This window comes from Symphalangus syndactylus, chromosome 1 (genome assembly GCF_028878055.3).
Source record: "Symphalangus syndactylus isolate Jambi chromosome 1, NHGRI_mSymSyn1-v2.1_pri, whole genome shotgun sequence".
Lineage (NCBI taxonomy): Eukaryota > Metazoa > Chordata > Mammalia > Primates > Hylobatidae > Symphalangus > Symphalangus syndactylus.
This window is the reverse complement of record NC_072423.2, coordinates 136868305-136886199: the sequence shown is the minus strand read 5'-3', so window position 1 is coordinate 136886199 and position 17895 is coordinate 136868305. Positions and strand designations below refer to the sequence as shown.

The following is a 17895-nucleotide window of genomic DNA, read 5'->3' as shown; positions in this document are numbered from 1 at the left end:
TGCCCACCTCTTTTATCTTATTGATTACTAACCTTTCATGGACCCAGTGAGTCAGATTCTGTGGGTTTGGGTGTGAACTGTATCATTTATGTATTGTCTGCTTTTCTTTTGTCCTCACTAGCTTGCAACAATTAAAGGCAGGTAATTATTATTTTAGGCACTGTCAACATGAATACAAATGAATGATTGAAATTTTATTTGGTTTTGAGTTGATCTAGATGATTAAAAATATATGTAAGTTTTTAAAAATTATACTTTAAGTTCTGGGATACATGTACAGAACGTACAGGTTTGTTACATAGGTATACACATGCCACGGTGGTTTGCTGCACCCATCAACCCGCCTAATGCTATCCCTCCCCTAGCTCCCCATCCCCTGACAGGCCCCATTGTGTGATGTTCCCCTCCCTGTGTCCTCATTGTTCAGCTCCAACTTATGAGTGAGAACTTACGGTGTTTGGTTTTCTGTTTCTGTCTTAGTTTGCTGAGAATAATGGTTTCCAGCTTCATCCATGTCTCTTCATCACTGATCATTAGAGAAATGCAAATCAAAACCACAGTGAGATACCATTTCACGCCAGTTAGAATGGTGATCATTAAAAAGTCAGGAAACAACAGATGCTGGAGAGGATGTGAAATAGGAACACTTTTACACTATTGGTGGGAGTGTAAATCAGTTCAATCCTTGTGGAAGACAGAGTGGCAATTCCTCAAGGATCTAGAACCAGAAATAACTTTGACCCAGCAATCCCATTGCTGGGTATAGACCCAAAGGATTATAAATCATTCTACTATAAAGACACATGCACATGTATGTTTATTGCAGCACTGTTCACAATAGCAAAAATATATGTAAGTTTTAAATTTTACTTTGGAATGAAAGTGGAGATTAAAAAAATTTTTTAATAACATTTTGTTAACATCTGAGAATAAGTTCTCAGAAACCCAGGGATACTTGGGTTTAAGTTAAGGACATACTGGTTTTGAATTTCTGGAGTCAGTGGTTTTATTTTTGTATGACATGGACACCATGCCTTTTGGAATTATGGCACTTCTTCTCCTTGCCACTCTTGCCCCAATATCCCTGTCTGTATCAGATGTATTTGTGCATTTTGTTTTTTCAGGGAGAAATATGGTCTTATTTTTGGAGAGAAAGAAGCTGCACTTGGATGTGGAATGAAAGGATTCCTGGAGATGATGAAACTAATTGCATTTGCAATGTTTTTATGACAAGCTGGATGTCATCAATCCTTGTAAATATGTGACTCGTAATCACTATTTTGGAGGAAGAAGTTGCACCAGCACATTTTTAGTTTTGCTTATAATCCACAGTAATTTAAAGTGGCCAGAATCTAATTATGCCCATTTCTGATAGACATTCAAAATAAGCCAGTTTCTTAGCTCTAAAGCTTCATGAGGCGCCCATGCAGGAGTAGCTGAGATCTTATAAGAAGAACAGCAAAATACAACCCCCTTACTCTGTCTATTTTAAGGTAGCACTCTGTCAAAATGCACTTTTCATTTCCCAGATACCTTTCCATGGTGAATGACCATGGCATTGAATGAAAGTGTTCTGAAATGTGGAAGAAGAATTAACTCCTTGCGGAACATGTTTTAAAAGTTCTATTTGTCTCTGATACATGAATTGTCAGAGAAGCCTCTCAAACTGCCCACTGGCTGTGCTTTTGCGCTGTATCATTAGTCAGCCTAGCTGATTAAGACTAGTTTTGGTCAAAATAAATTCGTGCCTGAGCAAACAACCCATGTGCAGAATCTCAACCAAAGGCAATTAAATCAAGATTTCTTTTATGATGGAGACTCAATAACTACTGTGGTTTTTGACATCATTCTAATGAACCAATGGCAAAGAAATGTCCCCAGTGTATCAGACTATCCTAGAATTTGTTTTCTGTATTTTTTCTCACTTTATAGTTGCTCTTTGATTCTGGCATATCATTCTCTCTGATAATGGTTTCAAATCAGCTTGTCTGATTCATGGCTGCACAGAGAAGGTTTTCTCAGGAGCTAGTGGAATGGTTATTGAAAAAAAAAACATGCAGAGGCAGATGGTAGACTATTTTACTGGCTCATCTGCTTTTGCAGGAAATGATTATACATTCAAAGTAAGTGGCACCAGAAGTCAGATCTAACTGAGGTTGATCTCACATGTTTCCTTGTAGAGAATATAAAATACAGCAGCAGAGACAGCCTAAAAGCTGATCCCTGAGGACATGGTCATGGTCATGATACAACCTGGGGCTGAAGCAGATCTGAGAGGTCATTTATTTGAGGTTCCAGCCTTCTCACAACCTCGTTGTCGGGATATTTCAGTCTTTGCTTGAACACCTTGAATGATGGGGGAACTCATTATTTCCATTTGTAGGCAGTTAAGTGCGATATAATTCTTCCTTCTTTTGAGCTGTTATTGACTTCTGAGTAGTATCCATTTATCCATTCATTAATCCTGGCTATGCTTTTTGGAAGCAGCACAGAACAAATTGATTTTCTGTTCCACCTGGCAGCTAGCTTGGGTGTGAGCTAGAATGCCATCTCAAGTCTTCTACAGGCTAACTGTTCCCAATTCCTTGGGTCATTCCCCATATGAAATGGGTTGTGTACTAGTTCATAAGCCTCTGGACTGGGGGAAACTAGGAAGAGACAGAGATAGTTTAAATTTGCTTAACCCACATACATGACACAAACAAATTGAACATTCAATACCAGTCCCATAAAAATGAAAGACAAATGTCTTAATTGGATTTCAGAGGATAAAGTAGGAGTAGTGGCAGCAAAGACTGTCTCTCAGGTTTCCTCATCCTTGTCCCAGGCAGCATAGCGTTAGGTCCAGTGTCTCTGTAGACTGGCGATGATGCAAAGGAGACTTAGTGGCTGTACTCTGGCCCTTTGAATAAAGTCGACTCACACACTCAGCACCTAGACTTGGCTTAAACATATAAGAATTTCTAGATCAGAGGTTTCCAGAACTCTACTGGAGATTTAGGGATCCCTAGAGACAGATATACTTTGGGGACTTTGGAGTGGCTGAATGGCCTTTTCTCTCTTACATATTGGAGTTTCACGTTCAATATTGTTGATTGGAAAAATAGATTATGTGGCTGGAAGACCATCTATCAACCAGGACTGTCTACGGCTTTCTCTTTTTTTTTCTCTCTTTTCTTCCCATGTCATCTTCAGGCCATTTTTAATGTCAGCTTCCTGGCTCCAAGGCCACAGATTGTGCTTCTCACCCAGGATTCTGATATCCAATCATTTAATGTCCATTTTCTTGCAGTAACTGCTACAACATGGGTGACTCAGGGAAAAGATAGTAAAGAGATGGTTAAAACCTGGCAGTTTTGTGGGGGAATGGCCTTAGCTGCAGGGGCTTGAGATAATCATACTCCGTATTTTATGATGGCTACAATTTATTTCATTTTTTTTGCCTTCATCTCTTCTATACGGGCACCCAGTGTAAAGTGCTTGATGTATGTCCTTGGTTATATATGATTCCATGCAAAATATATGGTATTCCTTTGTGTTTGCAGTTTATATAAATAGTATTGTGTTATGGATCTTTTTGTTTTGTTGTTGTTGTTTTTACAAGTTTCAATATGCAGGTCTATTTCAATGCTTTCTATGCTGCAGTGATTTCCATGGTAGGTATCCCTCCACCCAGTATTTATCTCCTCTTGCCTCGTCTGAACTCAGCTCCCTAATATTGCAAAGTATGTGATGCCAGGATTCCTACGCCTATAGGTCTCTGTAAGAGCTTGGGGTATTTTCCCAGAATGGGAATCCTGGCTCTAGGAAAAATGGGGTGAACCAATTTACATTCTCACTAGCGGGAGATGGGGTCCTTATCTTTTTACATTCCTGTTAATGCTTGATATTTTCTGTCTACCTAATCTGTGGGTATAGAGCGATGTCAGTTTTCATATTTCTGATTACTCATGAGGTGGGGGATCTCTTCATATACTTGTTAGCCATTTGAGCCTCTCCTTCTGTGAATATTCTATTTTACTATGGCATTTTATGTATTTTTCTTGTTGATTTGCAAAATCTACCTGCATATTCCTGATGTTAATTCTGTGACATTTCAGATATTGCAAATATCTTATCATAAACATTCTCTTTCTAATGGATCTGAATTTGTTTTGCTATATTTTGTTTAAGACGTTGTTTTCCTTTAATTGCAGGTGTGAGCGAAAGTTGGACTTTTATTATTGCTTTCCTGTGGAAAATTCCACAAGAACCTTCAATTTACTAATTTATTCCCACATCTAAGTACAGTCTTAAGTAAACGTATCTACCAGATGTCAGCTAGAGCCCTCTCTTTGTGTAGTTCTAGCTTTTTTCGTTTGTTTCCACAAGAAATTCATCTGCATCATGCATTTGCTAATAAGTTGATTATCTAAAGTTGAGAGAGCTACAGTATGGTGTCACATCTTGAAACATAAGTATTTCTGTCATCTTGTTTGCTTGCCCTCCCCACCTCCAACCTCCATTACTGTAAATTCTTTTTCAATCATGCAGAGCAATTTGGCTCTCCCAAAACTTCATCAGACCCTCATATGCTTAGCAAACTAAATGTCCTCTTGTCAGACTGACATATGTAGTAGCCAGCTGGGTTATACATAGGTCCTACAAAGAGAAATTACATTTTATGTTGCAACACCAATGAGTGGTTTTGCAATGGACACAATCTAATGAGAGGTCAGGTAACCTTCCTTTATAATGTACTTTTTTTTTTTTTTTTGCGTTAGAGTAGGTGAACCTTTTAGGAAGGGAAATGACAAACATTTCCAGAGCAGACTTGCTTTTTTGTTTTTGTAAGGGGCTAAGGCTTTATTTACCCTGGTCTCAGTGCAGGTTGTAAAAAGAACACGGGTCTTGGAACCCCAAGATCTCTGACAGTTGGCAATGGTGTCGTCTTAGATAAGTTGTCTATTCACGCTGAGTTCCATGTCCCTATTGTCAAATGAGAATACTAACACCTACTTCCATATTTGTTTGGAGGATTAGAGGTAATATAAAGAGTCTAGTATGATTCCTGGCATAGAGTAGGTGTTCATTACATGCTGGGCAATTATTACATACTCCAACAAGATAGTGAAGAATTCTTGGAGGCAGCACAAACACCTAGCATATCCTTTGGGGTGGTTTCTGGGACTCTTGAGTGGAAAGTAACAATGAATGGAACTTTTGTCAAAGTGCTGGGGAAAACAGAGGTGAATTTTCTGAAATGTTCAACTGGATTCTCACAAAGTAGTTCACTTACTAATGAAAAATCTTTGGTGATCTCAAATTCTTCATCTTATTTTATTATTTATTTATTTATTAAGAGACAGAGTCTTGCTCTGTCACACAGGCTGGAGTGCAGTGGTATGATCACAGCGCCCTAAAGCCCCGAACTGGGCACAAAGGATTCTCTTGACTCAACCTTCTAAGTAGCTAACTACAGATGCGTGCTACCATGCCCGGTGAATTTTTTTCTTAGAATTTTTTGCAGAGACAGGGGTCTTGCTATGTTGTCCAGGCTGGTCTCAAATTCCTGGTCTCAAGCGATGTTCCCATCTCAGCATCCCAAAGTGTTGGGGTTACATAAGCCATTGCACCTGGCAGGTTATTCATCTTTTGATGTAACTTATTACACAGCATCTACTTGGCTTTGACTTTACATAGTGGAAAGATATCCTAAAAGATCTCTTTAGAGCTAAAAACTCCCACTGGAGAAATCATAAAATCCTTGGAATGCAAACCCACCTGAATATCTGCAACAAATAAGACTACAGCCTCTTTCTAGGACTTAGGGTAAAACTGAGGAATGTTTTTCATATCTCTGTATCCATTGGGATTTGTGGGCATAAGAATTTTCTGATTTGTAACTTGAAGATGTCTTATTCTATATGCATCTTCCTCATTGCTATTGGTGTTATGTACAAGAAAGTTAAAACAAAATATACAGGACATTATCAGTCTGTCCTGAAAGAAAAGGAGTGTTTATTTCAACTTCCTCTGACTTTACTCTTCATACGCATTGTTTCCAAAAATGTCTATACCAAGTGAAGTTTTATACGGAAAAATAAAAAAATTATATTGGCTTCTATAAAACTTTTTAGATAGATATTCATATAAAAAAAATTGCCCTTGAAATGAAACAGCTATAAGAAAAACTAAGGTAGTGTAATTAAAAGATTAGTTTACATGTATTTAATTTTTTACTGCAAGAAAATGTAACTAAGAGGACAATTAATTTACATGACCAGTTTATATTACATTAAAAGCCCCTATACAGGCAGGTCCATGGTACAGTGAAATTTAAGTTTGTCTATTGAGCTTCATGATTCTCTTTGGAACCTGACGGCCCATGTCCAGATAATTGGAAGAACTTGTTGGCTGAAGGAGCCCTTGTATCAGAAAATTGCAGAGCCTTTAAGTTCCACTTATCTCCTCAGGGCCCAGGGCCACTTGTTTCACCCCACTTGCCACCTGATCTGCCAACCAGTGTAGGTGGGGTATGCCCATCTGTGGAAGTAGAGACCAAGTTTCCCCACGTGCGAGATTGCTTTAGCTCCTGAAGCATGAAGCACCACGGGACCTGCTTTGTGGCCAGGTACATATAACCTAGACATGGAGGGAAGTTAGCCCTATTTTTGATAATGGGAGAACCAGTAGATAAATTCTTTCTTTTTTATTTATTTATTTTTTGAGTTGGAGTCTTGCTCTGTTGCCTAGGCCGGAGTGCAGTGGCATGATCTTGGCTCACTGCAACCTCCACCTCCTGGGTTCAAGCGATTCTCCTGCCTCAGCCTCCCATGTAGCTGGGATTACAGGTGTGCACCACCATGCCTGGCTAATTTTTTCTTGTATTTTTAGTAGAGACAGGGTTTCACCATATTGGTCAGGCTGGTCTCGAACTCTTGACCTTGTGATCCACCCGCCTTGGACTCCCAAGGTGCTGGGGTTACAGGCGTGAGCCACTGCACCAGATCAGTTTAGTTCATATGGCCCCTTAGAAGATGGTCTTACACAATTGAGTACTCAGTTGTGTTTGGTACTAAGTGTGGCCAACTTAGCAAAGCACTTTATATTTATTCTCTTTTCTTCTATGCCTCATTCACTTTTGCCTCCACTCCTTCTTCCTCGGGAGCTATAATGCCTAATGAAATTGCAGCATGAACTTTGCTTTCTGGGGAACCTAGGCTAAGGCAATTCTCTTCTCATTTTAATATAGCCTCCAGGCAATATCACTGTACAGATACAGACTTCATTTATGATTTCATCAGTGTATGGTGTAGGTAGATTGTCTTTAAAGAGTATAATATGGCACTTTTCAAGTAGTCAGTGAATTCTCTTGAGATACATGCTCAAATGGTATCTGTAACATTCTGCATTTCAGTAGTTCTACTAAGTTTTGCTTTGGTTTAGACAACATTTAATGTGTCAGAATTTGTGTATATAAACCTAATGACAATTCCACTTATTTACAAAGCTATGGTGCCCTGAGTGTCTAAACATAAAAACCAGAGTGAACTGTCATCTTGAGGGGGGAGAAGCAAACCAACTTTGTCCTCTGGCTTCTCTTCATAGATTGTTAGATTTTTCCAGGTTTGTGACATGACAACAGCTTCTGGCTTTGCCTGTATAAAAGGGTTAAGAATTGTACCTAGCTGGAATATATATGTTCCAGCTCTCCACAGTAAATGAATCCAGTAATTTCTTGGAGGAGGGAAATATGTTCATTAGGATGCAGTTGGGAGGTACATAATGTAGAAAAGAGATAAATATATAAAGGTTAATCTTAGTCATTTGAATAGAGTGTGGAAGAACTCAGAAAATCGTACTCTGAACTGACCTAGTCTAGGGAAATAATGATGCTTGCCCCATCTGACCTGAACCGGTGTTTTCACGAGCCAGGAAGAATCCGATCAGACACTTTTTTTGGAAGGTGTTTATTTGGTTCATGTCCTGGCCAAATAAACACTTTGAGCTGAGCTTCCTCTGTGTGAAGGAGAACCGCTTGCTGTACTGAAATGGGATGTGGTTTTAGACTTACCTTTGGTGTGGGCACTGGTTGCTTTTGCTTGCCCACCATTCTCCTCCACTTATAGCAGCAAGACTTAGAATTTTCTTTGAGGAATCATCTTGCCTCAACTCTCAGTCCATAGTTTAGATGAGGCTGACTGTCACTCTTTCCCCTCACCCAGTTCCAGGATTCCTGAGGATAAGGTTGGTTATGCACCTGTCTTCCTCACCACAGTGATTGGCTCAGGAATGGGCACATGACTCAACCTGGGCCAATGAGAATTAGGCCAGAATTTTCATTAGAATTGTTGGAGAAAAGAAATTGTCTTTTCACTGTATTTGGAGCTGTAAAGCTAATCCTGGAACTATTGGAGGCCACCATAAGGGGAAAGACCATGTGAATGTTAAGTCTACATGAATGACAAGATAAAGAAAGGAGCTTCCTGAGAATACTGAGTAAGTGCACCCAGATCCAGCCATGTCTGAAGCTTTTGTATGCAAATACCCTAGATTTCCCAGGTATTAAAGTCAATAATTAGCTTTATGCTTAAGTCAGTTTGAGTTAGCTTTTTGTTACTTGTCATAGAAAGAATCTCAGTTAACATGTGTTCAGGGCAACTGAGATTGAGATATATGTTGGCAGCTGATGTTAATATAATTCCATTAGTAATATTCCTGAATAATTTGAGATGAGAAGATGAATGTTGTCCTTGAGCTGCAAAACTTTACCTCTCTCCTCCCCTCATCTTTGTGGCCCCTTCCAAAGAGCTAACCCCCCATCAGCATTTTACTTAGTTTCTTCTCTCCCTCCATACTTGCTTCTCAAGTAAATTTGCTTATTCTAGTAGATGTTTATTTATGAAATAAATGTCCTTACATCCTTGGTTCCGTCTTTTGCTCTTTGCCTATGTAGAAAATAATAATATTTAAAGAAAGAGACAGGAAAGTATATCTGTTATAAGCTTTTTCTTTTTTAGAATTTAAGCTTATGAGTTTATCTACGCCCACTATATTCATAATTACAGTTTTATATCTGCATACAAAAGCTATGTAAAAATCCATTTTTCCCAAATATACAAATTTTTTTTGGATAGTTTAAAACATTTTGATCACAGATTTCAACAGAGTTTTAGGCTGAAAAAAATATCACCATCTAGCAATATCACTTAACACTGTTTGCAAAACACAAATCTTCCAATGACTGTAAATCTTTTTCTATTCTGTAGTATTTTTCTGATTCTCAGGGCATGAAAACATTATGGGAAAAAAAAAAGATTTTCTATGAGGAAAGCATGGAGAACTAATTTGGCTCTATGGTCAAATTAAAAATGCCAAGTTAATAAGGGAGAACCAAAAGAAAGAAGTGGCATAATGTCACATCAGCTCATTCATGCCCTGATAACTTCCGTACCAACAATACATATGTAAAGTGTCTCCTTTTGTCTTACATTGTGCTCCATAATTTACATGAGTATTATCTGCATCCCGAGGAGGACAGATGTATATTTGATTGTCTTGTGCATAGGGTGGGTCAGCTTTAACTGTGCAACAGAAAGCCACAAACAGCGTTTTACCTGCACAATATTGCTCTTGAAGGCGGCATTAATTAATGTGGAAACACACTATAAATGCACACTTTTCGCATTTGCAAACATTTATACAGCACAGTAAAAATTCTGTGATAAGGCCAAACCTTTTTTCCCCCAGTCTGGTTTTTTTTTTTTTTTTTTTTTTGAGTGTGTTTTTAATGCATTTTTTTTTTAAAGATTAAAGTAAAATGTCTCAATTGTAAAAAATACACACCGGGCAAATCCTTACCTGGATAATAAATATCTACATCACAGTACAATAAAATTTCTTCTCTATAAAATTTAAATATGGATTATAGTCTATCACTATCAAAAGAAACACTATGCTAATATTTCCATATTATTAAAATAACAGGAAAAATTACGAGCTTATTTTAGAACCTGATGCCATAGCCGTTGGAAAGGGCAAAGAGATTCAAATGTCGATCATCACTCTCCATTTGAAGAGGAACTGTGGCTTGGTTATTCACTTAAATTCAGTTCATGAAAAAGGTTTAGCCTTACAAATGCTGGCTACATTTCAAAAACCGTAAGACTGATTTCATAATTTATGACTCATGCAGCAAAAGGTCAATATGACACGAATAGGTTAGAGTTCCATAGAATAAAAAGGTACCACTGACAATGACATGCTTCAAGGGTGCTCAGCGGTTCCTCGGAGGCTGAGTCTGTGGGGGGCTTAGTGTCGAGGAGGGGCCAGGGCTTGTACCCCCTGTTTATGGAGGAGCAACAAGAACGGCGTTGCTGGCACAGAGCGAAGGCCTGGCAGTCCACCCCAGGCCTGCACTGCACACTGAAGAGCTGTCGCCCGGGGCACAGGTGAGGGGCTTCGCAGGGCTGAGGCATCAACAGGTCAAGCGCGTCATTGAGGACCGAGGCTCTAGAAAAAGCTCTGAGGCGGCACGTGGTGTTTTGAGCAGAATCATAAAGAAGAAAACATCTTACTTTTTTCATTGTTTCTGGAAATACTGCACATCTAAATTGAAGAGCAAAGTACACTTGAGGGTCACACACGCACGCGCACACACTCACACGCACACACGCCCCACACCGCTCATCCCTAAAAGGGAAGTGATTTATAAATACAAATCCCAGCATAATGGGTGTGTTCTCCTCTACTGAGACATCTCCCTGCCGAGGGGGTGGGAGCGCAGGTGTGAAGGGTGTCTCCATCAGGTCCACACTGGATTTGCAAGTCTGGACAATAGATGAAAAAATGTTTAGAAAAATCTAGAGCAAATCCCTCACAAATGAGTTTTATGAGATGGAGTCTTGAGATGCACTAAGTACCTCTGTCAGCTTGAGAAGGAAGGAGTTTAGTTTCAGAGTCATTATCTTTTGAGTCCTATGGCCTTTCCTTTCAACCTGAAGTGGGCTAAGGCTTGTCCTACTCCGCGTGAAGTATTCAGCCTTCAACGAGATTTCCAGACCAGCAGTTTGCCTATTGAAGGCAATCATTTAAGGTGCCAAGGATCAAACGTTCCTTTACTTGCGGCTGGCTGGATGGCTGTTTATATGCCATACTATTTGGCCAATTCTTGATCATGGTTAGTCCCCAAAGCATTCTGATTTAGCTTGAGATCAGGCTCTGAACTTATATTCAAATCTGGGTTTCTGATGTACTGAGGACACTGTCAAACAAAATGAGGAAACTTTTCCCAGAAGGCCTGATGCTGCAGGACCTGCCTGCTTGCCTTCCTCTCATTCCCTTTGGAAAGAAAGCTTGCCCCAGACAGCAGAGCTTCTCAGGGTTACCCTGGAGCGCAGAGGTGGCTAAGTGTTTGTCTTCCAAAGAGCAGTTGGTTCCTCAAGGAGTCAAGAGAGGAAGCTGAAATATTAGCAGAGCAAGCACTTAAGGAGCCTGGCCAGAGGCTGCCTAGACAAAACCAAATCCCAAAACAATCTGTCTGTAGATAAAGCAGGTAATCTGCCAATGAATTTCGTGCTTATAATTGTAAATCTTTTCACTTCCTTTCTCTGGGTAACAAGTTCCATAGCAATGTTCTTGTTTCCTTTTTCCCAGAAGCCAGTACAATTGCTTTCATGCATTGAATATTTAATTCCCCGCTCCCAGATAATTTCCAATCATACTTGGAATTTTCAGTGCTGTTCCTCTTCTTTTTCCAAGGCCTCTAAATGGTTGACTAGTATTGTGTCAAATTATTATTTCGAGTCAATACCAAATTTACGTTCCTTAACTGTTAAGTGGGCCATACTTCTTGTCTAATAAAGTTAGGAATTTACGTGTTAAAAAAAATCAAAGGAACCAGATTTTTTTTCCTGTTGAAATTCAGACAATATTAAGGGCAGGAAGGGTTTTAGAGATCATGACTTATTCATCAGGTAAGAAAACCAAGACCTAGAATTACACATCTACCAGTTGATAGAGCATGAACTAGAACTCAGGCACCCAGACTTCTGGGCCAGTTATGCTCCACCAAACTTATAAAATGCATCTACTTGGTTTTCACAGTGACTTTCCTTCCTTTGTTTTTAGGTAAATCTCACTGATATGGCTTATTTTCCCCAGTATTTCCAGGATAAGGCAGTAAAAGGTAGGCAAAGGAATAGTTTATATCTACTATGCCAGTGGAGAATGAGATACATTCAATTGCATGGGTACATTCTGTGCCCATTTTCTGACACTGAAGAGATGAAGTGTCACCGTTTCTTTTCTGGGCACAAGCTATTCTAGCATGGGCCATTGGGGAGGCAGGTTGGGCAGCAAAGATAAGTGTGCTTGTGGTCTGCAGGTGTTTTCTATTGAGTATCTGTCAGGGTGTGCTATAAGAGGGACAGGAGGGTCAGTGGCAGGGCCAGTCTCTGTTTAGAGATAGTCAAGCTATTTAGTTCCTCAGAGTCAGAGGGGAAAAGGGGACTAGGAGACATTTGTCAATGAGGCAAGGAGCTTCAGGATCTAACCAGAAGGAAGCATCCTTCAGCCATCAGGACACAAAGGGGGGCCCTCAGAACACTGCATTGCCTTCAACTCAGAATGTAGCTGCACTAATCTCACCTCAGAATTTCTCCAGAAGAAGACCGAAATTTCACCGTATCTTTCCTTGATTAGAATATTTGATCCATAGAGAAATCTGTTGTCAGCTCAGCAAAGATACAACCTGGATAAAGAACTTCAGGAGCTTGGGAGATGACAGATCAGATGCCACAGAAAAGGGGTGCCACCCTGTAAATAGGTTTGATTTCTGTAAAAGTGTTCTCTGAGCCTAAATGGGAAAGAAGCCTTCCTACTGTGAGGTAATACTATGTGAATTTTTGGAAACCATGGAGTCACTGACATTGGTGAAGATTTCTAATTTCTCTGGGCTCACTGAAAAAAATTATTTTCCTTGTTGGCCTCAACCAGTCAATACCTGCACATCCTTGAGTCACACCCTTGTATAACTTGAATTAAATCATAAGGTTATAAAAATGATATTGGAAGGGCAGCTGATTTTTTTAGGACACAAATATTCCTGTACATTCCAAGTTATGCTCCTAGGAGACCATAAAGAGTGCTGGAAACAGCATGCTCTTGAATAGATGAAAATTTGTTTGAGTCTTTCCCTAAAAGGCTGAAAGCCACATCTAACTAAAGGTGGTCTGTGCTCTGCTAACTTCAGCCCTGCGAACATCAGGATTGGGTGGAGGTGGTCGTATTATCTTGGTTTTAAGGCTTCTTTAGTGTCCTGCAGCGCCATTTTGCTGACTCAAGTCTTGGACCAGGGATGGGTGGGAGCTGGTGATGCTTGGTGCTGGTGAGTTAATGATTGTCCCCCACACCACCTCCACAACCATAAAACTTTCAGAGCATTCACATCACAGGACTGGAGAACGAAATGCAATAGTTTCAAGTACCCGCATTCAAGGGGCAATTTCATCCATGTCTATGCCAAGGACTACTTCCCTTTTCCCTCCCAAATAATCCCTCCCAACACAAAGAAACAAAAAAGAGCTAGGCAATGGAATGAAATGACACCCAGTAGTGCTGTAGGAATTATGAGAATGAATCCAGTCAGTCTAATCCTCGAACACTTCCAAGAACAAAGGGGGGAAGAGTTCCGTGGGGCATTCCACCTTCATGTGCAGGAAGCGGCTGGCATGGCAGGCTCCTATCATCCGCAGGTCTGTCACCTTCATCAGGAGTTTTGGCCAAAAGTGTGTCACGTGGTGTTTTCGGTAATTGATATAGTGTTCAAAGGCCAGCAGGAAACTATCTTGGTACTTCTCTATTCTCTCAACACAGGCAAGCCCCGGGCGATCTGCAGGGAAGAGAGAAGATGGACATTGATTCAGAGATGGAAGGGGGAAGGCTTGCTTTGTCCAATTCCAGGCCTTTAGTGGGGGGCGGGCAGATCTAGGGTCTTCCCTCTTAGCCATGAGCATGGATGCAGCATGAACTCTGGTGCTCCAGGGACCAGGTACCAGGGGAGTGGCATCATTCATATGAAGAGAGGCAGTACTTTGTTCAGATAAATATCTCTGTTTAGACAGATCACCTTCTTGAGTGTGAAAGGTGATGCCTCCCTCCTAGGGTACAGAAGGAGAAGGCTGACATAGCTGAAATATTCTGCAAGATGAGGGGAACAATTTTGAATTTTCACTGGCTGCCTGGCAGAGAGGAGAGGATGAGCATGGACATGCATAGAAGGGGGAGATAGATGAAGGGACTGGGGACATTGCAGCGGGCCTGAGGCCAAAGGAGGAATGCGGAATAGTAAGACATTTCCTTGAGGACCAAGAAACAGCATGTTTAATTTTGTGTTGTCTTCCAGGCTGCAATGAACCGGCCTTTCCCTTCCCTTATGCCTTTAGTAAAATTGCTACCAGTAGCAGCCTTGCATTAGTCATGATTTTGGAATTCAAATGAAAAGAAAAGGGGAGGGGAGCTGTGCCAGAGTCACCCCATGCAGAGAAGAGAACAGCTACAGTGGGAGGTGGAGTGAGAAGACACTGGGACCCTGGAAAGCCCAGGAAATCTTCCCAAGTCCTGCGCAGACTACTGGGCTTCCCAAAGTATGTGGGAAAGGCTCAAGTCAGTTTCCAAAAGTGATAAACAACGGGGTGACACAAGGAGGCTGGACAACTGGGGAATAGTTGGGCTGCAGACACTTGGGTGACAAAAATAACCTATAAACCTGGATGAATTCCTCAAATAGCTCCAGGAGGCCCAACATGCCCCTGCTAAGTTCTCTTCAGTTTGTTCTCTGTGGCTCTGATCAAATGAATTCACACTTCAAAGGTCCAATTATTGAGGTGTCTGTATCAGTAGGAATCTAAACAGGGTTCTGCTTCATTGGAAAGGAAGGATCAGGGCTAATGTCTCAATTCACCCTTCTGAGTCTAAACAAACTAACAAACCATATGGGCTTTTGGAATCCCCTATTTAGCACAAATGGCAATTGGTGCGTTTTTATCTTGTGTTTTCCTTCGTATTTGATGAAGCTGCTCTGCGGATTTGCTGGTTCTCCCTCTCTTCGTCTCCCTATCTTCTCTTTCTTTGAGTGTGCAAGAATTTTCCACAGGATCCTTTAATTTTTGACCCAAATAGAAGATCAACATATTATTGCTTTGGATGTATTCTTTCAAAGGGAAAAATATAATGTGGGTTTTGTGGCATCAAAGAGATAAAGATGAGATGGTCACATAAATGACATAGCGAGTACGAATTGACATTTTGATGATGCTTGAATCACACTGAACAGGTTTATGAAGAGAGAAACATTTTAAAGACTGAAGACCATTTTAACTCCTTAAGACAAAAGTTCTTAAAGAAATGTCTTTCAGATCATTTTCATTTTTTCTCTTTGCACTGTGGGACCAAGGAACTTAGAAGTAGTGGCTCTTGGAAAAGTCTTTGAAGAAAAAGTCTAAGATATTGTGTAACTGAAATGGCACACAAAACATGGGGCTTAGAACATCAGGCTGCAGAGGAATTGGAAACTTGGGGCCCTGACAGGCAGCTATCATTTGCCAAATGCACAATGTCTTGTAATATTTTTCTAGTCCTGGCAGTATTAATGAAGAGGTTCCACATCACTAGGGAGGGCGAATTGTGAAAAGTTATTAGGTTGTCCCGTAGCTGTCAGGCATTGTCAGCCTCACAACATGAGAGAACTGGGAAGAATCATTCAGTTTGGTATTTGATAGTGTTTGGCATCACATTCACCTACTTCTCCTTTTAATTTGCTTAATAATCTGTTAAACTGACCCACTACAGAGGGAAACATCTTATTATTCAGTAATAAAAATCCATTTGACATAAATAAGAAGATAACCACAAAAGTGGATGCATGGCAAAAGCCTTTGTTACTTTGGAGCTGAAGGTTCTGGTTGAACATTGCTCCTGAGATCCACTCTCTCTTTGTTAAAAAGGAACGTAAGTGTCAAGAGAGGTGTTAAAGGCAGACTAGCACCACACCGAATCTCTCTCCTTGCCTTATTTGGAAGGAGATATAACCAGGAAGAAAACTGTCAAAGAAATAGCTTTCTCATGGTGTGATTCAACATTATTTAAAACTGTCTTTGTACCTCTAAAATCTCAGCTAAAAAAATTACCATGAGTCCCTCCAGAAATATAATTCCCGTGTATGTAGCTTAATTTCTTATTTTAAAGGTCACTGAAGCCCAGAGAAGCTAGGGGTCACCCAAAGTCACACAAGGAGCCCTTGGATAAGCTATAAATTTTATTTATTTGAGAATAATTCTCCTGAACGACTGTGGGCCCCATTTCTTGCTGGCTGTCCCTGGAGACCACCTTCAGCCCTAGAGGTCATCTATAGCTCCTGTCATGCAAACTTTCCCCATATGGCGGTTTACCTCATGAAGCTGGCACGGAGAGTCCCTACAGCAAGTCTGCCAGCAAGAGGGAATCTTAGATTATGTAATGTAATCACAAGGGGGTGACATCAAATTTGCCATATTCTCTTGGTTAGAAGCAAAGTACGGGTCCTGCACACACTGAAGGACAGGAGATTATCCAGGGTGTGAGCACTAGGAGGTGGGGAGTGTGGGAGGCTGGTTTGGAGTCTGTGTGCCACAGTGTACACAGGAGTTCATGATGCTATTCTATCTACTTACCCTTGAAATTTTCCATAATAAAAAGAATTATTTCTTTTTTAAAAGTCTGCCATATCTAAATTTCCTATAGTAAGTACATTTCTAGACCAGCTTTAAAAAAAGAATTCTAGGCCAGGCATGGTAGCTCATGCCTATAATCCCAGCACTTTGGGAGGATGAGGTGAGAAGATCACTTGAGCCCAGGGGTTCAAGACCAGCCTGGGCAACATAGTGAGACCTGTTTCTCTCTACAAAACAATAAAAAATTAGCCAGGGGTGGTGGTGTGTGCTTGGAGAGGCTGAGGCAGGAGAATCTCTTGAGCCTAGCAGGTCAAGCTTGTGATGAGCTATGTTTACACTACTGCACTCCAGCCTGGGCAACAGAGCAAGACCCTGTCTCAGGTTAAAAAAAAAAAAATCCTACTGAGTTAACCAGGAAGCAGCAACTCTACAAAGAATTCTTGATATACTTGTGACTGATATTTTACCCACATATTCAGCCATTTATCCAATAAGCATTTCTTGAATTCTACTGAACACTGGCCTAGGTGCCAGATGTACAATTAGACACATCTATGTCCTCAAAAAAAAAAAAACTCCACAGGGACTTACGTGGACAAGTGAAGCAGGTGGTTACAGTGCAGAGTGACAAGTGCCAAAGCACAGCTACGCTTGGGTGCCCTGAAAATGCAGAGGACTCTGAAACCACTTCTATTTAAAACTATCTTCCCTGAAAGGGTTTGATGTGTAGTGGCTTACAGACGGCTGCCCATTCTGTGCTATCCTCCCATCTACAGGGGCCTGTTGAGTCTTGGCTGGCACTCAGACTTGTTTGGGCCAATCCAATGTGGATGAAGTGATCCTGTGTGATTTGAGCCTGGGCCTCATGGGATCTGCAACTTCTGTTTTCGTGTGCTTGGGACTCTTTCTCTTGGAAATCAACAGCCAAGTAAGAAGTCTACCCTGCTGGAGGAAAGGCCGCATAGAGGGAGGCCTGAACCAGTGTTTGATGTCCCAGCTGAACTCCAGCCATCTTGGATGTTTAAGCCACTAAGTTTTGGGTCGGTGTGCTATTTAGCAACAGATAACTGAAACTTCAGTTGTAGCTAAGCCATGAACAAATTCTAGCTTGCATCCATGGTTTCCACACACAGAACTTAACACACAATCGTGTGGTCACTCACATCCGTATGTGGCATACCCCAAACCAGAAGGAGGCAGGTTT

General features: G+C 40.7%; 1 protein-coding gene across 12 annotated transcripts in view; it reads right to left on the bottom strand.

The window, feature by feature from the left end:
• Positions 1 to 8976: 8976 nt before the first annotated feature.
• Positions 8977 to 17895, bottom strand: part of THRB (thyroid hormone receptor beta) — a 382425-nt gene continuing 373506 nt past the window's right edge. For all 12 annotated transcript variants that reach the window (XM_055285744.2, XM_055285718.2, XM_055285710.2 and 9 more), the window contains one exon: positions 8977 to 13873. In XM_055285744.2, the coding sequence (XP_055141719.1) occupies positions 13632 to 13873 (242 nt within the window). In that variant the 3' untranslated portion in view covers positions 8977 to 13631. The remainder of the gene's footprint in view (positions 13874 to 17895) is intronic.